The 21,291-nt window shown below is 41.0% G+C and overlaps 2 protein-coding genes across 2 annotated transcripts in view; both read left to right on the top strand.

The window, feature by feature from the left end:
- Positions 1 to 875: 875 nt before the first annotated feature.
- On the top strand, positions 876 to 9,642 carry LOC309713161 (alpha-tectorin-like; the record flags this gene model as incomplete). Its single annotated transcript, XM_082544562.1, has 11 exons — positions 876 to 900; positions 1,364 to 1,764; positions 1,851 to 2,427; positions 2,527 to 3,110; positions 3,228 to 3,780; positions 3,873 to 4,471; positions 4,644 to 4,801; positions 4,952 to 5,352; positions 5,525 to 5,721; positions 7,083 to 7,248; positions 9,572 to 9,642. The coding sequence occupies 11 exons, from the start codon at positions 876 to 878 to the stop codon at positions 9,640 to 9,642; spliced, it is 3,732 nt and encodes a 1,243-aa protein (XP_082400688.1).
- Positions 9,643 to 9,873: 231 nt separating this feature from the next.
- LOC309713160 (IgGFc-binding protein-like) overlaps positions 9,874 to 21,291 on the top strand; it is a gene marked incomplete at its 5' end in the record, with an annotated part of 48,158 nt that continues 36,740 nt past the window's right edge. The window contains 12 exons of the mRNA XM_082544561.1: positions 9,874 to 10,522; positions 10,622 to 11,205; positions 11,323 to 11,875; positions 11,968 to 12,566; positions 13,210 to 13,447; positions 13,620 to 13,816; positions 15,178 to 15,343; positions 17,629 to 17,954; positions 18,041 to 18,560; positions 18,717 to 19,300; positions 19,418 to 19,970; positions 20,063 to 20,661. Coding sequence (XP_082400687.1) covers positions 9,874 to 10,522; positions 10,622 to 11,205; positions 11,323 to 11,875; positions 11,968 to 12,566; positions 13,210 to 13,447; positions 13,620 to 13,816; positions 15,178 to 15,343; positions 17,629 to 17,954; positions 18,041 to 18,560; positions 18,717 to 19,300; positions 19,418 to 19,970; positions 20,063 to 20,661 — 5,568 coding nt within the window. The remainder of the gene's footprint in view (positions 10,523 to 10,621; positions 11,206 to 11,322; positions 11,876 to 11,967; positions 12,567 to 13,209; positions 13,448 to 13,619; positions 13,817 to 15,177; positions 15,344 to 17,628; positions 17,955 to 18,040; positions 18,561 to 18,716; positions 19,301 to 19,417; positions 19,971 to 20,062; positions 20,662 to 21,291) is intronic.

The raw sequence follows: 21,291 nt of genomic DNA, 5'->3' as shown, positions 1-21,291 counted from the left end.
AATAGTTTATTTTGATGCATATGCTGTTTTTTTTGCAAATTTGCACTATAATATTTATTTTCGTTTTTCCTGCAGTATATAAAAATTGGTGTATTTCAAAAATAAAACTATAAAGACACTCAAAATAAATTTCCTGTGGTGGGAAACTATTTTGTGCAACTTTTTTGTATTTAAAGTTTTGAGGGATAAGCCTCTTAAATTTCTCTAACTAGAAATATATGTTAAAAAAACAAAAACGATTTATTTTTTGTAGTTTATTGCACTTTTTTGCAATTTATGTAATTACTATGCACTTAATGCAGACATATTATTAAAATTTGGGCTATAATGGTTGTATTGATGTATATCAAATTGAAATGCTCCCAAAAATGGCACTACAGCATGTAAAAATATAAAGTAAGCTCTGGCAGACTTGGTTCTATGGTAGGTCTTAAAGGGTTAAAGTCTGGCCTACTGTGATTCGTTATTATCCAACACGTTCTCACTCTCAAAGTGTAACATTTTATGCTAGGTGACAAATTGTCAACATATTATGTTTTTGGACACCCAACACGTTCCTAAATGACGAGATCGGAAAAATGAGGGAATATGAGAACCGTTTGGTCTCAATCTACAAATGTTTGCTCTTTTTCTCAACATCGCTTGGGAAAACACTATTTCATGCCATTAAAGTACTGGTTAAGATTAGGAATAACGTTATGGTTAGGGTTAGGAATAAGGTTAGGTTTAGGGCTGGAATACAGGGCTGGAACCTCTATTACCGCAGGACCGTCATTCCACTTGATTTCATCCATAACCCGGCGCGTACCATAAGAACGCGGAAGGTCACCTTTCGCGTTCCTCAGGAACGCCATGGGACGTGACAAAACGTCGGGATGTTACGCCTCGGGAGTGAGAACGGTCTGTATTATCAGATTTTCCCAAAAACTCACTGAAAAGCATTGAGTTGATCCAAAATGCTGCAGTACGGACAGGGACTAAAAAGAAAGAACATATTTCTCCTATCCTAGCTTCCCTTCTTTTGCTCCCTGTTAAAGCCAGATTCAAATGTAAAATTATTTTCCTCATATAGGTCTTGAACAATCAGGCCTCATCTTATCTTAATGAAATCATAGTGCCGTATCCTCCCAACAGAGCACATCTCAGACTGCTGTTAGGCATTGTTGGATTGTTGCAGTGGTCTCTCTGTTATTTGAGGGTCTTTAGTTTACAATATAAAGTGCCTTGAGGCAATTCCTGCTGTTATTTGACAGTACATGAAAAAAATGTAAGGTTTGAAAGTTTTTTCCTAAAGCTTTATGAATGTAAATGTCTGGACATTTAACACAAGGCATAAGGGACATTTCCTTTTATTCTTTTTAAGGTGAATTAGTGCAGCTGGGTGCTTCATTCTGGAGTGACAGGACCTGTGCACAGAAGTGCACATGTACCTCAACAGGCTTGCAGTGCCGCAATGAGCCGTGCTCCTTTTCACAGATCTGCAAGCCAGCTTCCTTCCAGTTCTCCTGTCAGACAGTGCCAAGAGGAACCTGCACCATAAGCGGTGATCCCCATTACTACACCTTTGATGACACAGTGTTTCACTTTCAAGGCACTTGCACGTATGTTCTCTCTGAGCAATGTAATAGTGGACGGCCCTACTACAGAGTAGAAGGCAAAAATGAGCACAGAGACAGTACTCAAGTCTCTTGGACACGACTGGTGAAAGTGCATGTCTACAATGACACAATTGAGCTTGTCAAAGGACGCCATGGTCAGGCTAAGGTTGGTCATTTTGATTCTGGATAAATTCTACACTTTATGACCAGATATACTTTTCTCACTTGATATATTTGCTGGTTTTTTTACAGGTTAACGGGAACTTTGCATTCACTCCATTCTCCCTTAGCAATGGCACCGTGCAGGTTTATGAGTCAGGTTTTTCTGTGTTTGTCAGCACTGACTTTGGTTTAGTGGTGTCTTATGACACAATTCATCATGTTCAGATCAGCTTGCCCTACACTTACCAGAATGGTACATGCGGTCTTTGTGGAAACTTCAATGGCATTCGTAGAGATGACTTTCAAACTCGTGACGGTGAGGTTGTGAGCTCTGATGTGGTTTTTGCTAACAGCTGGCAAGCATCTGGGGATGATGAGCCTGGCTGTGGGCCACAGTGCGGAGGTCTGGACTGTGCTGTTTGCACTGTAGAAGAGACAGCATTGTACAGCAACACTGACCACTGTGGTATCCTCAGCAGTAGTTCTGGACCTTTCACGGCTTGCCATCAGCAACTTCCTCCACAGTCCTTTGTGGACAGTTGTGTGTATGATCTGTGTGTAGGAGGAGGGTACCGACCTATTCTCTGTCAAGCCCTAAGTGTGTATGCAAGTCAGTGTCAACAAAGTGGTATTCGGCTACCAAGTTGGAGGACACCTGGCTTTTGTGGTATGTTAATCACTTTTTTTTTTTTTTTGCATTATTTCAAAATATTATTGTATTAAAATTCCACCGATGTAAATATCGATGTTGTTCTCTTATGCCTAGAAATCCCATGTCCAGCCAACAGCCACTTTGAGTCTGAAGGCACAGGATGTCCACCTACCTGTGTTAATCCCAACTCTACCCATAACTGCCCTCTACCTCCCCAGGAAAGCTGCATCTGTGATTCAGGCTACATCCTCAGTGGTGGGGTCTGCGTCCCTCATGCTGAGTGTGGCTGCAGCTTTGAGGGCCGTTACTACCGCTCTGGACAAACTGTAATACTAGACGGAGACTGTGGGAGACGTTGTAGCTGCAGTTATGGCTCCATGACTTGCCACTCTCATGGTTGTGGCCCACTTGAATCATGCAGGGTGGAGGATGGAGAAAGAGGATGCAGACCAAATAGCTATGAAACATGCTGGATCAGAGGCCCAGGGTCATATCAGACATTTGATGGACTGACATACCAATATCCTGGGGCGTGTCGATTGACACTTGCCAAAGTTATGGGACTGTCCAGTCACCCACACTTCATGGTGACAGCAGAAAAAGTGCCAAGAGGCCAGCATGGTTTTGCACGAATTCTGCATTTTGAAGCAGAGGGGATACACGTATCTATTGAGATGGCAAGGAACAGTAAAGTGAAGGTAAGTGAATGGAACACTTACTTAAAATTATGTTCTTCCTTTAATATTTATTTATGTGTACACGGACACAATACTGTTTAAGTCTTGTTAACTGCAAAAAACTGGATGATCCTGCAGGTTAACGGTCAGCTGATCAGGCTACCTTTCAGCACTACATCCAACCGAATCCAGATCTTCCACAGCAGCATTTACAGTGTCATCATTCGCACCTCCTTTGGTGTAACTGTGCAGACAGTCTGGCCTCACTTTGTCCGTGTCACTGCTCCTGGTGTCTACAATGGTTCACTGGGTGGACTCTGTGGTAATTACAATGGTCATCCACATGATGACTTCAATACACCCAACGGTGTCCTGATCAACAGTTCTCAGGACTTTGGAGACAGTTGGCGAGATGGCTCTCTGGCTGCTCACTGCGTGGAAAGCATGAACCAAAATTCTACAACTAATTACAATTCTACTGAGTACTGTGGCATTCTCAGCTCACCAGATGGGCCATTTGTACCCTGTTGGTCTGTGGTTGACCCGAGCCAGCAGGTGGATGTATGTGTGGAGATCATGGGGGGCTCTAACAATCCAGCATCAACTCTGTGTGGTGTCCTACGAGATTATGCACTAATGTGTCAACAGAAGGGTGTTGCCTTAGGACAATGGAGAAATGCAACTGGCTGTGGTAAGCATTCAACTGTTTTTGAATTAATTCTAGCCATGATCTCCAAATGTTTAAAAATGCTTTTTTATGTTAACCTGTTTGTTTTTCTCCAGCACTAACCTGCCCATCAAACAGCCATTATGAACTCTGTGGAACCTCTTGTCCTTCTGCTTGCCCCAGCCTTTCTTTCCCCTTCACCTGTGATACTGTGTGCCAGGAGGGCTGTCAGTGTAACAGTGGTTTTATCCTCAATGGTGACCAGTGCGTTCCACCAACATCTTGTGGATGCTATCATCAAGGACGCTATCACCAAGGTGGTGAGCAGTTCTGGGATGGTGAAGAATGTCAGAGCTTGTGTACCTGTAACGGCACTACAGGGAACGTCCACTGTACTCCCAACTCCTGTGGGCCCCAGGAGTCCTGCCGTGTGGTGGAGGGCGAGTTTGGCTGCCATCCCAACCTTCATGGCACCTGCTCTGCCTCTGGAGACCCTCACTACATCACCTTTGATCGTAAGGCCTATGACTTCCAAGGAACCTGCCGCTATGTTCTGGTGACCCTCTGTAATGCCACTGATGAGCTCAATCAGTTTTCCGTGGAAGCTAAGAATGAGGCATTGAATGGGCTTCCACTTTCAATAGTAGCTGAAGTTTTTGTGAATGTCTGGGGCTACAACGTGCATATGTCAAGGGACAGAAGAGGTTTGGTACAAGTAAGTAGTTAGTGATAGTTCTCATTCGATGATTGTTATGAACAATTTCAGGTGTATGAAGTAAATGGCAGCTACATATATTTTAGGGATATTTTTACTGCTGTGAATGAAAAAAATAACAATTAAAAAGTAGAAAAACTACCCACTGATTTTCTTTGCATATCTCTTCTAGGTGAATGGAGTAACTAGAAATTTACCTATTGTCTTGAATGAAGGTAATGTGTCTATCTATGCAACAGGATCTCGTATACTTGTCAGCACTAATTTTGGCTTGAGTGTTACCTATAATGGATATAGTGCAGTGTTTATCTCCGTACCACCAAATTACAGGTACAATTCCCACCCATCAAAGCTGAAGTAATTTTTGTTTGACATGCTTTAAAAAACAGGATAATCCCAGCTATATAAATAATTTATTTACTAATAATTTATCCTTATGAAACTAACACAAGGACTATTGCTAACTGTTGTCATCAACAGAGAAAAAATATGTGGACTTTGTGGAAATTTCAATGGAAATCCAAATGATGACTTTCACACACCATCTGGAACGATAGTCACATCTCCAGATGAGTTTGGGAGAGCCTGGAAGGTGCCAGGCAACTACACGTGCAATGATGGCTGTGGCTCCTCCTGTCCACAGTGTGCCAATGAACAGCCTGCTAGAGATCAGTGTGAGGTGATACAGGCAGCTGATGGGCCCTTCAGTTTCTGCCACGAAGAGGTGGACCCGGCGCCATATTTCAACGACTGCGTGTTTGATGTATGTTTGTCAGGAAATCAAGGCCACGATCTCTTGTGCAGTGCCATTGAATCATATGTCAGTGCCTGTCAGTCTGCTAATGTTCGAATCTATCCTTGGAGAGAGAACACCACCTGCAGTGAGTCAACATGTCATTATATTTTATTTATATCTAAATGTACAAGAAATTTGCTAACCACTTCAGAAATAAAAAGTCCAACAATTTTACAATACTCACTGTATCCACACTGTATTACATTAAAAGTGGTATGTCTGACTAGTGCCATTTGTCACGTTTCTCACTTATTAAGCACTGGACTGTCCAGCCAACAGCCATTATGAGCTGTGCGGTACTGACTGTGGCCACACCTGTTCCAGTCACATTGATGAAACCTGTGAGCAGTTCTGCTCTGAGGGATGTTTCTGTGATGAAGGCTTCATCAAGAGTGGGACCAGGTGTGTCCCAGTGGAAAGCTGTGGCTGCCAGTATGACGGATTCTACTATGATGTAAGACATATTAAAGTCAATAGTAAATACTCTTTGAAGTAATTCCCTTCAAATCAGCAGAATCAGCAGACTTGCCCTTCTTACATTTAGAAAGCTTCGTGAAGTGTTTTGGACTGTGACAAAGCTTAAAATTCAGAAATATATATTAAAGAAACAACAGAGTCTATTATAGCTCAGTAATAATGTGGTAATATTGAGGTAACAAGGTAGAAACAGGAAGATAAAAACAAGATATATAGCAAATAATTGCCACTTCATTTCCAGAGTAATAACCAAGTGATCTAGTGAGTACTATTACATTTAAATCTATGTAATAACAGACCATAAATTATAAGTGATAATATGGATACAAATGTATGTACATGAGCTTAAAAAACCCAATTAGTAATAGTATAGTCACATTTACTAACAATTAAACACATTTTTATATATACTAACCTCATAATAATAGGGTAACAAGATACTAATATGATTTTAAGTTTTAATGTTTTGGGATACCATTACCATATTGCCATAATGCTGGAATGAATCCTGCCTCATTCACCAACATTCTTTTTTGTTTGACAACAGTATCACCGTAAATATTATGTTTAAATCTGATATCTTACCTGGAATCAATGTTGGTTTCTGTTCAATAACCAAGAAACAAGGCTACAAAATGCAAACTGACATTACCTGGAAACATGTGGTAGTTTAGGTCTAATAACCAGGAATCAGGGCTGCAACATGGAAAAAATGTTAGTTCCATGTTAATAACCGAATAAAATCCAAACCAAATGAAAAATTTCAGGAAGCATGATGAATACCTGGAAATGTGGTAGTTTCTATGAAATAGCAAATAATAGGGGTTGCAAAATGCAAAACTACAGTTTATAGTTTCATATAACTGAAATCTTAGGATCACAAAAAAAGGTCTTCATTTGCTATCATATATTCAGCATAGCTATTATGACTGTTTTATATTACACCACTAAAAAGAAAATAATTAATATGTAGCTATACAAGCAGAATGATGCTCTAACTCTTTAAACTGCAGAATTTTGGGGGGGAAAAAATCTGTCCCTAAATAAATGAATGCATTAAAACAATCAGTTGAAGATTATACAGCTACATCAGAACAGAACAATTTCTTGAAATTGTGGCATTTAGCATCTGTCCTTTCTGTGGGAGAAAGATCAACAGATATGAGTAGTTGCTCTGTCACAATATTTAGTACATTAATAGTTGCAGTTTGCAGTGATCTAGCAATTACTGCACTAAATCACCTACAATTAATGAAAACAAAATCCTTCAAAATGGTATTTTAAGAACTGTATTTGTTGTATCAATTTGGCTATGATTTGGTGTGGTGTGGTTCACAGGCTGGCGAGTCCTTCTGGACAGATGGTTGCTCCCAGAGATGTGAATGTCACGCTCCAAATGACCTGCGATGTTCTGCCTCGTCGTGCACTCCTGAACAGCAGTGCTCCATCAGAGATGGCCAGCTGGGCTGTTACAATGCTACCACCTGCACAGTATCTTTCAAAGGTATCGTGTACATTTTCCCTGCTATGCAGATGATCTCCAGCTCTGTCAATGAAACCATGAGACTAAACTGTAGGAATGTCTTAAAGACATAAAGACATGGATGATCTTTAATTTTCTGCTTCAAATTCAGATAAAGATAAGATTATTGTACTCAGCTATAAAACTCTTACAAACATGATGTCTAACCAGATGCACACTCGGACTGGGATTACCGTGGCCTCCAGTAACACTAAGAGAAATGTTTGCATTGTTTTTGACCAGGTTGTGTCCTTCAGTGCTCATATTAAACAAATAATTAGAATGGCTTTCTTGCATTTTAATTAGAAAAATCCTATTTGAGAGTGACGCCAAAAAATTAGTTCATGCATTCATTACTTAACCCTTTAAAGCCGGTCGGAGCGGGCACGCTCTGTGTTGCATAACTATCTTTAAATCCTGGTAGCATTGCAACCACATAAGCTAGCACAATAATTTTTTTTGCATATGAAACCGGAGGAGTTGTACTTACATCTTATGCCACCAGCTTGTCCTAAGTCACAGTTTCCTTCCACATATAGCTTTGCAAAAACTGCATAAAAAGCACTTGCAGCAACAAAAACATAATATTCCAGAAACACGCTTTGCTGATTCGATCAGCTGTTTGTAACACTTCCTACATCCATCAGCGTGAACTATCGCATGTCCGCCATGTCCTGCCCAAAACCGGAAGTGATGTCATTTTCCGGAAATGTAGTTTTTTACCATCAGGGCCTTATGAGCCTATACTGGTGTTTTTAAAAGTTATGTTTGACTCTATGACTTTCTGTGTCGTTTCTGGGATGCTTAGGACTCATATTGCACTGCTGGAAATAGTTTATTTTGATGCATATGCTGTTTTTTTTGCAAATTTGCACTATAATATTTATTTTCGTTTTTCCTGCAGTATATAAAAATTGGTGTATTTCAAAAATAAAACTATAAAGACACTCAAAATAAATTTCCTGTGGTGGGAAACTATTTTGTGCAACTTTTTTGTATTTAAAGTTTTGAGGGATAAGCCTCTTAAATTTCTCTAACTAGAAATATATGTTAAAAAAACAAAAACGATTTATTTTTTGTAGTTTATTGCACTTTTTTGCAATTTATGTAATTACTATGCACTTAATGCAGACATATTATTAAAATTTGGGCTATAATGGTTGTATTGATGTATATCAAATTGAAATGCTCCCAAAAATGGCACTACAGCATGTAAAAATATAAAGTAAGCTCTGGCAGACTTGGTTCTATGGTAGGTCTTAAAGGGTTAAAGTCTGGCCTACTGTGATTCGTTATTATCCAACACGTTCTCACTCTCAAAGTGTAACATTTTATGCTAGGTGACAAATTGTCAACATATTATGTTTTTGGACACCCAACACGTTCCTAAATGACGAGATCGGAAAAATGAGGGAATATGAGAACCGTTTGGTCTCAATCTACAAATGTTTGCTCTTTTTCTCAACATCGCTTGGGAAAACACTATTTCATGCCATTAAAGTACTGGTTAAGATTAGGAATAACGTTATGGTTAGGGTTAGGAATAAGGTTAGGTTTAGGGCTGGAATACAGGGCTGGAACCTCTATTACCGCAGGACCGTCATTCCACTTGATTTCATCCATAACCCGGCGCGTACCATAAGAACGCGGAAGGTCACCTTTCGCGTTCCTCAGGAACGCCATGGGACGTGACAAAACGTCGGGATGTTACGCCTCGGGAGTGAGAACGGTCTGTATTATCAGATTTTCCCAAAAACTCACTGAAAAGCATTGAGTTGATCCAAAATGCTGCAGTACGGACAGGGACTAAAAAGAAAGAACATATTTCTCCTATCCTAGCTTCCCTTCTTTTGCTCCCTGTTAAAGCCAGATTCAAATGTAAAATTATTTTCCTCATATAGGTCTTGAACAATCAGGCCTCATCTTATCTTAATGAAATCATAGTGCCGTATCCTCCCAACAGAGCACATCTCAGACTGCTGTTAGGCATTGTTGGATTGTTGCAGTGGTCTCTCTGTTATTTGAGGGTCTTTAGTTTACAATATAAAGTGCCTTGAGGCAATTCCTGCTGTTATTTGACAGTACATGAAAAAAATGTAAGGTTTGAAAGTTTTTTCCTAAAGCTTTATGAATGTAAATGTCTGGACATTTAACACAAGGCATAAGGGACATTTCCTTTTATTCTTTTTAAGGTGAATTAGTGCAGCTGGGTGCTTCATTCTGGAGTGACAGGACCTGTGCACAGAAGTGCACATGTACCTCAACAGGCTTGCAGTGCCGCAATGAGCCGTGCTCCTTTTCACAGATCTGCAAGCCAGCTTCCTTCCAGTTCTCCTGTCAGACAGTGCCAAGAGGAACCTGCACCATAAGCGGTGATCCCCATTACTACACCTTTGATGACACAGTGTTTCACTTTCAAGGCACTTGCACGTATGTTCTCTCTGAGCAATGTAATAGTGGACGGCCCTACTACAGAGTAGAAGGCAAAAATGAGCACAGAGACAGTACTCAAGTCTCTTGGACACGACTGGTGAAAGTGCATGTCTACAATGACACAATTGAGCTTGTCAAAGGACGCCATGGTCAGGCTAAGGTTGGTCATTTTGATTCTGGATAAATTCTACACTTTATGACCAGATATACTTTTCTCACTTGATATATTTGCTGGTTTTTTTACAGGTTAACGGGAACTTTGCATTCACTCCATTCTCCCTTAGCAATGGCACCGTGCAGGTTTATGAGTCAGGTTTTTCTGTGTTTGTCAGCACTGACTTTGGTTTAGTGGTGTCTTATGACACAATTCATCATGTTCAGATCAGCTTGCCCTACACTTACCAGAATGGTACATGCGGTCTTTGTGGAAACTTCAATGGCATTCGTAGAGATGACTTTCAAACTCGTGACGGTGAGGTTGTGAGCTCTGATGTGGTTTTTGCTAACAGCTGGCAAGCATCTGGGGATGATGAGCCTGGCTGTGGGCCACAGTGCGGAGGTCTGGACTGTGCTGTTTGCACTGTAGAAGAGACAGCATTGTACAGCAACACTGACCACTGTGGTATCCTCAGCAGTAGTTCTGGACCTTTCACGGCTTGCCATCAGCAACTTCCTCCACAGTCCTTTGTGGACAGTTGTGTGTATGATCTGTGTGTAGGAGGAGGGTACCGACCTATTCTCTGTCAAGCCCTAAGTGTGTATGCAAGTCAGTGTCAACAAAGTGGTATTCGGCTACCAAGTTGGAGGACACCTGGCTTTTGTGGTATGTTAATCACTTTTTTTTTTTTTTTGCATTATTTCAAAATATTATTGTATTAAAATTCCACCGATGTAAATATCGATGTTGTTCTCTTATGCCTAGAAATCCCATGTCCAGCCAACAGCCACTTTGAGTCTGAAGGCACAGGATGTCCACCTACCTGTGTTAATCCCAACTCTACCCATAACTGCCCTCTACCTCCCCAGGAAAGCTGCATCTGTGATTCAGGCTACATCCTCAGTGGTGGGGTCTGCGTCCCTCATGCTGAGTGTGGCTGCAGCTTTGAGGGCCGTTACTACCGCTCTGGACAAACTGTAATACTAGACGGAGACTGTGGGAGACGTTGTAGCTGCAGTTATGGCTCCATGACTTGCCACTCTCATGGTTGTGGCCCACTTGAATCATGCAGGGTGGAGGATGGAGAAAGAGGATGCAGACCAAATAGCTATGAAACATGCTGGATCAGAGGCCCAGGGTCATATCAGACATTTGATGGACTGACATACCAATATCCTGGGGCGTGTCGATTGACACTTGCCAAAGTTATGGGACTGTCCAGTCACCCACACTTCATGGTGACAGCAGAAAAAGTGCCAAGAGGCCAGCATGGTTTTGCACGAATTCTGCATTTTGAAGCAGAGGGGATACACGTATCTATTGAGATGGCAAGGAACAGTAAAGTGAAGGTAAGTGAATGGAACACTTACTTAAAATTATGTTCTTCCTTTAATATTTATTTATGTGTACACGGACACAATACTGTTTAAGTCTTGTTAACTGCAAAAAACTGGATGATCCTGCAGGTTAACGGTCAGCTGATCAGGCTACCTTTCAGCACTACATCCAACCGAATCCAGATCTTCCACAGCAGCATTTACAGTGTCATCATTCGCACCTCCTTTGGTGTAACTGTGCAGACAGTCTGGCCTCACTTTGTCCGTGTCACTGCTCCTGGTGTCTACAATGGTTCACTGGGTGGACTCTGTGGTAATTACAATGGTCATCCACATGATGACTTCAATACACCCAACGGTGTCCTGATCAACAGTTCTCAGGACTTTGGAGACAGTTGGCGAGATGGCTCTCTGGCTGCTCACTGCGTGGAAAGCATGAACCAAAATTCTACAACTAATTACAATTCTACTGAGTACTGTGGCATTCTCAGCTCACCAGATGGGCCATTTGTACCCTGTTGGTCTGTGGTTGACCCGAGCCAGCAGGTGGATGTATGTGTGGAGATCATGGGGGGCTCTAACAATCCAGCATCAACTCTGTGTGGTGTCCTACGAGATTATGCACTAATGTGTCAACAGAAGGGTGTTGCCTTAGGACAATGGAGAAATGCAACTGGCTGTGGTAAGCATTCAACTGTTTTTGAATTAATTCTAGCCATGATCTCCAAATGTTTAAAAATGCTTTTTTATGTTAACCTGTTTGTTTTTCTCCAGCACTAACCTGCCCATCAAACAGCCATTATGAACTCTGTGGAACCTCTTGTCCTTCTGCTTGCCCCAGCCTTTCTTTCCCCTTCACCTGTGATACTGTGTGCCAGGAGGGCTGTCAGTGTAACAGTGGTTTTATCCTCAATGGTGACCAGTGCGTTCCACCAACATCTTGTGGATGCTATCATCAAGGACGCTATCACCAAGGTGGTGAGCAGTTCTGGGATGGTGAAGAATGTCAGAGCTTGTGTACCTGTAACGGCACTACAGGGAACGTCCACTGTACTCCCAACTCCTGTGGGCCCCAGGAGTCCTGCCGTGTGGTGGAGGGCGAGTTTGGCTGCCATCCCAACCTTCATGGCACCTGCTCTGCCTCTGGAGACCCTCACTACATCACCTTTGATCGTAAGGCCTATGACTTCCAAGGAACCTGCCGCTATGTTCTGGTGACCCTCTGTAATGCCACTGATGAGCTCAATCAGTTTTCCGTGGAAGCTAAGAATGAGGCATTGAATGGGCTTCCACTTTCAATAGTAGCTGAAGTTTTTGTGAATGTCTGGGGCTACAACGTGCATATGTCAAGGGACAGAAGAGGTTTGGTACAAGTAAGTAGTTAGTGATAGTTCTCATTCGATGATTGTTATGAACAATTTCAGGTGTATGAAGTAAATGGCAGCTACATATATTTTAGGGATATTTTTACTGCTGTGAATGAAAAAAATAACAATTAAAAAGTAGAAAAACTACCCACTGATTTTCTTTGCATATCTCTTCTAGGTGAATGGAGTAACTAGAAATTTACCTATTGTCTTGAATGAAGGTAATGTGTCTATCTATGCAACAGGATCTCGTATACTTGTCAGCACTAATTTTGGCTTGAGTGTTACCTATAATGGATATAGTGCAGTGTTTATCTCCGTACCACCAAATTACAGGTACAATTCCCACCCATCAAAGCTGAAGTAATTTTTGTTTGACATGCTTTAAAAAACAGGATAATCCCAGCTATATAAATAATTTATTTACTAATAATTTATCCTTATGAAACTAACACAAGGACTATTGCTAACTGTTGTCATCAACAGAGAAAAAATATGTGGACTTTGTGGAAATTTCAATGGAAATCCAAATGATGACTTTCACACACCATCTGGAACGATAGTCACATCTCCAGATGAGTTTGGGAGAGCCTGGAAGGTGCCAGGCAACTACACGTGCAATGATGGCTGTGGCTCCTCCTGTCCACAGTGTGCCAATGAACAGCCTGCTAGAGATCAGTGTGAGGTGATACAGGCAGCTGATGGGCCCTTCAGTTTCTGCCACGAGGAGGTGGACCCGGCGCCATATTTCAACGACTGCGTGTTTGATGTATGTTTGTCAGGAAATCAAGGCCACGATCTCTTGTGCAGTGCCATTGAATCATATGTCAGTGCCTGTCAGTCTGCTAATGTTCGAATCTATCCTTGGAGAGAGAACACCACCTGCAGTGAGTCAACATGTCATTATATTTTATTTATATCTAAATGTACAAGAAATTTGCTAACCACTTCAGAAATAAAAAGTCCAACAATTTTACAATACTCACTGTATCCACACTGTATTACATTAAAAGTGGTATGTCTGACTAGTGCCATTTGTCACGTTTCTCACTTATTAAGCACTGGACTGTCCAGCCAACAGCCATTATGAGCTGTGCGGTACTGACTGTGGCCACACCTGTTCCAGTCACATTGATGAAACCTGTGAGCAGTTCTGCTCTGAGGGATGTTTCTGTGATGAAGGCTTCATCAAGAGTGGGACCAGGTGTGTCCCAGTGGAAAGCTGTGGCTGCCAGTATGATGGATTCTACTATGATGTAAGACATATTAAAGTCAATAGTAAATACTCTTTGAAGTAATTCCCTTCAAATCAGCAGAATCAGCAGACTTGCCCTTCTTACATTTAGAAAGCTTCGTGAAGTGTTTTGGACTGTGACAAAGCTTAAAATTCAGAAATATATATTAAAGAAACAACAGAGTCTATTATAGCTCAGTAATAATGTGGTAATATTGAGGTAACAAGGTAGAAACAGGAAGATAAAAACAAGATATATAGCAAATAATTGCCACTTCATTTCCAGAGTAATAACCAAGTGATCTAGTGAGTACTATTACATTTAAATCTATGTAATAACAGACCATAAATTATAAGTGATAATATGGATACAAATGTATGTACATGAGCTTAAAAAACCCAATTAGTAATAGTATAGTCACATTTACTAACAATTAAACACATTTTTATATATACTAACCTCATAATAATAGGGTAACAAGATACTAATATGATTTTAAGTTTTAATGTTTTGGGATACCATTACCATATTGCCATAATGCTGGAATGAATCCTGCCTCATTCACCAACATTCTTTTTTGTTTGACAACAGTATCACCGTAAATATTATGTTTAAATCTGATATCTTACCTGGAATCAATGTTGGTTTCTGTTCAATAACCAAGAAACAAGGCTACAAAATGCAAACTGACATTACCTGGAAACATGTGGTAGTTTAGGTCTAATAACCAGGAATCAGGGCTGCAACATGGAAAAAATGTTAGTTCCATGTTAATAACCGAATAAAATCCAAACCAAATGAAAAATTTCAGGAAGCATGATGAATACCTGGAAATGTGGTAGTTTCTATGAAATAGCAAATAATAGGGGTTGCAAAATGCAAAACTACAGTTTATAGTTTCATATAACTGAAATCTTAGGATCACAAAAAAAGGTCTTCATTTGCTATCATATATTCAGCATAGCTATTATGACTGTTTTATATTACACCACTAAAAAGAAAATAATTAATATGTAGCTATACAAGCAGAATGATGCTCTAACTCTTTAAACTGCAGAATTTTGGGGGGGAAAAAATCTGTCCCTAAATAAATGAATGCATTAAAACAATCAGTTGAAGATTATACAGCTACATCAGAACAGAACAATTTCTTGAAATTGTGGCATTTAGCATCTGTCCTTTCTGTGGGAGAAAGATCAACAGATATGAGTAGTTGCTCTGTCACAATATTTAGTACATTAATAGTTGCAGTTTGCAGTGATCTAGCAATTACTGCACTAAATCACCTACAATTAATGAAAACAAAATCCTTCAAAATGGTATTTTAAGAACTGTATTTGTTGTATCAATTTGGCTATGATTTGGTGTGGTGTGGTTCACAGGCTGGCGAGTCCTTCTGGACAGATGGTTGCTCCCAGAGATGTGAATGTCACGCTCCAAATGACCTGCGATGTTCTGCCTCGTCGTGCACTCCTGAACAGCAGTGCTCCATCAGAGATGGCCAGCTGGGCTGTTACAATGCTACCACCTGCACAGTATCTTTCAAAGGTATCGTGTACATTTTCCCTGCTATGCAGATGATCTCCAGCTCTGTCAATGAAACCATGAGACTAAACTGTAGGAATGTCTTAAAGACATAAAGACATGGATGATCTTTAATTTTCTGCTTCAAATTCAGATAAAGATAAGATTATTGTACTCAGCTATAAAACTCTTACAAACATGATGTCTAACCAGATGCACACTCGGACTGGGATTACCGTGGCCTCCAGTAACACTAAGAGAAATGTTTGCATTGTTTTTGACCAGGTTGTGTCCTTCAGTGCTCATATTAAACAAATAATTAGAATGGCTTTCTTGCATTTTAATTAGAAAAATCCTATTTGAGAGTGACGCCAAAAAATTAGTTCATGCATTCATTACTTAACCCTTTAAAGCCGGTCGGAGCGGGCACGCTCTGTGTTGCATAACTATCTTTAAATCCTGGTAGCATTGCAACCACATAAGCTAGCACAATAATTTTTTTTGCATATGAAACCGGAGGAGTTGTACTTACATCTTATGCCACCAGCTTGTCCTAAGTCACAGTTTCCTTCCACATATAGCTTTGCAAAAACTGCATAAAAAGCACTTGCAGCAACAAAAACATAATATTCCAGAAACACGCTTTGCTGATTCGATCAGCTGTTTGTAACACTTCCTACATCCATCAGCGTGAACTATCGCATGTCCGCCATGTCCTGCCCAAAACCGGAAGTGATGTCATTTTCCGGAAATGTAGTTTTTTACCATCAGGGCCTTATGAGCCTATACTGGTGTTTTTAAAAGTTATGTTTGACTCTATGACTTTCTGTGTCGTTTCTGGGATGCTTAGGACTCATATTGCACTGCTGGAAATAGTTTATTTTGATGCATATGCTGTTTTTTTTGCAAATTTGCACTATAATATTTATTTTCGTTTTTCCTGCAGTATATAAAAATTGGTGTATTTCAAAAATAAAACTATAAAGACACTCAAAATAAATTTCCTGTGGTGGGAAACTATTTTGTGCAACTTTTTTGTATTTAAAGTTTTGAGGGATAAGCCTCTTAAATTTCTCTAACTAGAAATATATGTTAAAAAAACAAAAACGATTTATTTTTTGTAGTTTATTGCACTTTTTTGCAATTTATGTAATTACTATGCACTTAATGCAGACATATTATTAAAATTTGGGCTATAATGGTTGTATTGATGTATATCAAATTGAAATGCTCCCAAAAATGGCACTACAGCATGTAAAAATATAAAGTAAGCTCTGGCAGACTTGGTTCTATGGTAGGTCTTAAAGGGTTAAAGTCTGGCCTACTGTGATTCGTTATTATCCAACACGTTCTCACTCTCAAAGTGTAACATTTTATGCTAGGTGACAAATTGTCAACATATTATGTTTTTGGACACCCAACACGTTCCTAAATGACGAGATCGGAAAAATGAGGGAATATGAGAACCGTTTGGTCTCAATCTACAAATGTTTGCTCTTTTTCTCAACATCGCTTGGGAAAACACTATTTCATGCCATTAAAGTACTGGTTAAGATTAGGAATAACGTTATGGTTAGGGTTAGGAATAAGGTTAGGTTTAGGGCTGGAATACAGGGCTGGAACCTCTATTACCGCAGGACCGTCATTCCACTTGATTTCATCCATAACCCGGCGCGTACCATAAGAACGCGGAAGGTCACCTTTCGCGTTCCTCAGGAACGCCATGGGACGTGACAAAACGTCGGGATGTTACGCCTCGGGAGTGAGAACGGTCTGTATTATCAGATTTTCCCAAAAACTCACTGAAAAGCATTGAGTTGATCCAAAATGCTGCAGTACGGACAGGGACTAAAAAGAAAGAACATATTTCTCCTATCCTAGCTTCCCTTCTTTTGCTCCCTGTTAAAGCCAGATTCAAATGTAAAATTATTTTCCTCATATAGGTCTTGAACAATCAGGCCTCATCTTATCTTAATGAAATCATAGTGCCGTATCCTCCCAACAGAGCACATCTCAGACTGCTGTTAGGCATTGTTGGATTGTTGCAGTGGTCTCTCTGTTATTTGAGGGTCTTTAGTTTACAATATAAAGTGCCTTGAGGCAATTCCTGCTGTTATTTGACAGTACATGAAAAAAATGTAAGGTTTGAAAGTTTTTTCCTAAAGCTTTATGAATGTAAATGTCTGGACATTTAACACAAGGCATAAGGGACATTTCCTTTTATTCTTTTTAAGGTGAATTAGTGCAGCTGGGTGCTTCATTCTGGAGTGACAGGACCTGTGCACAGAAGTGCACATGTACCTCAACAGGCTTGCAGTGCCGCAATGAGCCGTGCTCCTTTTCACAGATCTGCAAGCCAGCTTCCTTCCAGTTCTCCTGTCAGACAGTGCCAAGAGGAACCTGCACCATAAGCGGTGATCCCCATTACTACACCTTTGATGACACAGTGTTTCACTTTCAAGGCACTTGCACGTATGTTCTCTCTGAGCAATGTAATAGTGGACGGCCCTACTACAGAGTAGAAGGCAAAAATGAGCACAGAGACAGTACTCAAGTCTCTTGGACACGACTGGTGAAAGTGCATGTCTACAATGACACAATTGAGCTTGTCAAAGGACGCCATGGTCAGGCTAAGGTTGGTCATTTTGATTCTGGATAAATTCTACACTTTATGACCAGATATACTTTTCTCACTTGATATATTTGCTGGTTTTTTTACAGGTTAACGGGAACTTTGCATTCACTCCATTCTCCCTTAGCAATGGCACCGTGCAGGTTTATGAGTCAGGTTTTTCTGTGTTTGTCAGCACTGACTTTGGTTTAGTGGTGTCTTATGACACAATTCATCATGTTCAGATCAGCTTGCCCTACACTTACCAGAATGGTACATGCGGTCTTTGTGGAAACTTCAATGGCATTCGTAGAGATGACTTTCAAACTCGTGACGGTGAGGTTGTGAGCTCTGATGTGGTTTTTGCTAACAGCTGGCAAGCATCTGGGGATGATGAGCCTGGCTGTGGGCCACAGTGCGGAGGTCTGGACTGTGCTGTTTGCACTGTAGAAGAGACAGCATTGTACAGCAACACTGACCACTGTGGTATCCTCAGCAGTAGTTCTGGACCTTTCACGGCTTGCCATCAGCAACTTCCTCCACAGTCCTTTGTGGACAGTTGTGTGTATGATCTGTGTGTAGGAGGAGGGTACCGACCTATTCTCTGTCAAGCCCTAAGTGTGTATGCAAGTCAGTGTCAACAAAGTGGTATTCGGCTACCAAGTTGGAGGACACCTGGCTTTTGTGGTATGTTAATCACTTTTTTTTTTTTTTTGCATTATTTCAAAATATTATTGTATTAAAATTCCACCGATGTAAATATCGATGTTGTTCTCTTATGCCTAGAAATCCCATGTCCAGCCAACAGCCACTTTGAGTCTGAAGGCACAGGATGTCCACCTACCTGTGTTAATCCCAACTCTACCCATAACTGCCCTCTACCTCCCCAGGAAAGCTGCATCTGTGATTCAGGCTACATCCTCAGTGGTGGGGTCTGCGTCCCTCATGCTGAGTGTGGCTGCAGCTTTGAGGGCCGTTACTACCGCTCTGGACAAACTGTAATACTAGACGGAGACTGTGGGAGACGTTGTAGCTGCAGTTATGGCTCCATGACTTGCCACTCTCATGGTTGTGGCCCACTTGAATCATGCAGGGTGGAGGATGGAGAAAGAGGATGCAGACCAAATAGCTATGAAACATGCTGGATCAGAGGCCCAGGGTCATATCAGACATTTGATGGACTGACATACCAATATCCTGGGGCGTGTCGATTGACACTTGCCAAAGTTATGGGACTGTCCAGTCACCCACACTTCATGGTGACAGCAGAAAAAGTGCCAAGAGGCCAGCATGGTTTTGCACGAATTCTGCATTTTGAAGCAGAGGGGATACACGTATCTATTGAGATGGCAAGGAACAGTAAAGTGAAGGTAAGTGAATGGAACACTTACTTAAAATTATGTTCTTCCTTTAATATTTATTTATGTGTACACGGACACAATACTGTTTAAGTCTTGTTAACTGCAAAAAACTGGATGATCCTGCAGGTTAACGGTCAGCTGATCAGGCTACCTTTCAGCACTACATCCAACCGAATCCAGATCTTCCACAGCAGCATTTACAGTGTCATCATTCGCACCTCCTTTGGTGTAACTGTGCAGACAGTCTGGCCTCACTTTGTCCGTGTCACTGCTCCTGGTGTCTACAATGGTTCACTGGGTGGACTCTGTGGTAATTACAATGGTCATCCACATGATGACTTCAATACACCCAACGGTGTCCTGATCAACAGTTCTCAGGACTTTGGAGACAGTTGGCGAGATGGCTCTCTGGCTGCTCACTGCGTGGAAAGCATGAACCAAAATTCTACAACTAATTACAATTCTACTGAGTACTGTGGCATTCTCAGCTCACCAGATGGGCCATTTGTACCCTGTTGGTCTGTGGTTGACCCGAGCCAGCAGGTGGATGTATGTGTGGAGATCATGGGGGGCTCTAACAATCCAGCATCAACTCTGTGTGGTGTCCTACGAGATTATGCACTAATGTGTCAACAGAAGGGTGTTGCCTTAGGACAATGGAGAAATGCAACTGGCTGTGGTAAGCATTCAACTGTTTTTGAATTAATTCTAGCCATGATCTCCAAATGTTTAAAAATGCTTTTTTATGTTAACCTGTTTGTTTTTCTCCAGCACTAACCTGCCCATCAAACAGCCATTATGAACTCTGTGGAACCTCTTGTCCTTCTGCTTGCCCCAGCCTTTCTTTCCCCTTCACCTGTGATACTGTGTGCCAGGAGGGCTGTCAGTGTAACAGTGGTTTTATCCTCAATGGTGACCAGTGCGTTCCACCAACATCTTGTGGATGCTATCATCAAGGACGCTATCACCAAGGTGGTGAGCAGTTCTGGGATGGTGAAGAATGTCAGAGCTTGTGTACCTGTAACGGCACTACAGGGAACGTCCACTGTACTCCCAACTCCTGTGGGCCCCAGGAGTCCTGCCGTGTGGTGGAGGGCGAGTTTGGCTGCCATCCCAACCTTCATGGCACCTGCTCTGCCTCTGGAGACCCTCACTACATCACCTTTGATCGTAAGGCCTATGACTTCCAAGGAACCTGCCGCTATGTTCTGGTGACCCTCTGTAATGCCACTGATGAGCTCAATCAGTTTTCCGTGGAAGCTAAGAATGAGGCATTGAATGGGCTTCCACTTTCAATAGTAGCTGAAGTTTTTGTGAATGTCTGGGGCTACAACGTGCATATGTCAAGGGACAGAAGAGGTTTGGTACAAGTAAGTAGTTAGTGATAGTTCTCATTCGATGATTGTTATGAACAATTTCAGGTGTATGAAGTAAATGGCAGCTACATATATTTTAGGGATATTTTTACTGCTGTGAATGAAAAAAATAACAATTAAAAAGTAGAAAAACTACCCACTGATTTTCTTTGCATATCTCTTCTAGGTGAATGGAGTAACTAGAAATTTACCTATTGTCTTGAATGAAGGTAATGTGTCTATCTATGCAACAGGATCTCGTATACTTGTCAGCACTAATTTTGGCTTGAGTGTTACCTATAATGGATATAGTGCAGTGTTTATCTCCGTACCACCAAATTACAGGTACAATTCCCACCCATCAAAGCTGAAGTAATTTTTGTTTGACATGCTTTAAAAAACAGGATAATCCCAGCTATATAAATAATTTATTTACTAATAATTTATCCTTATGAAACTAACACAAGGACTATTGCTAACTGTTGTCATCAACAGAGAAAAAATATGTGGACTTTGTGGAAATTTCAATGGAAATCCAAATGATGACTTTCACACACCATCTGGAACGATAGTCACATCTCCAGATGAGTTTGGGAGAGCCTGGAAGGTGCCAGGCAACTACACGTGCAATGATGGCTGTGGCTC

The sequence above is a fragment of the Aulonocara stuartgranti genome (assembly GCF_965226115.1).
Source record: "Aulonocara stuartgranti genome assembly, chromosome: 8".
Taxonomy (NCBI): domain Eukaryota; kingdom Metazoa; phylum Chordata; class Actinopteri; order Cichliformes; family Cichlidae; genus Aulonocara; species Aulonocara stuartgranti.
This window is presented reverse-complemented; position numbering and strand designations above follow the sequence as displayed.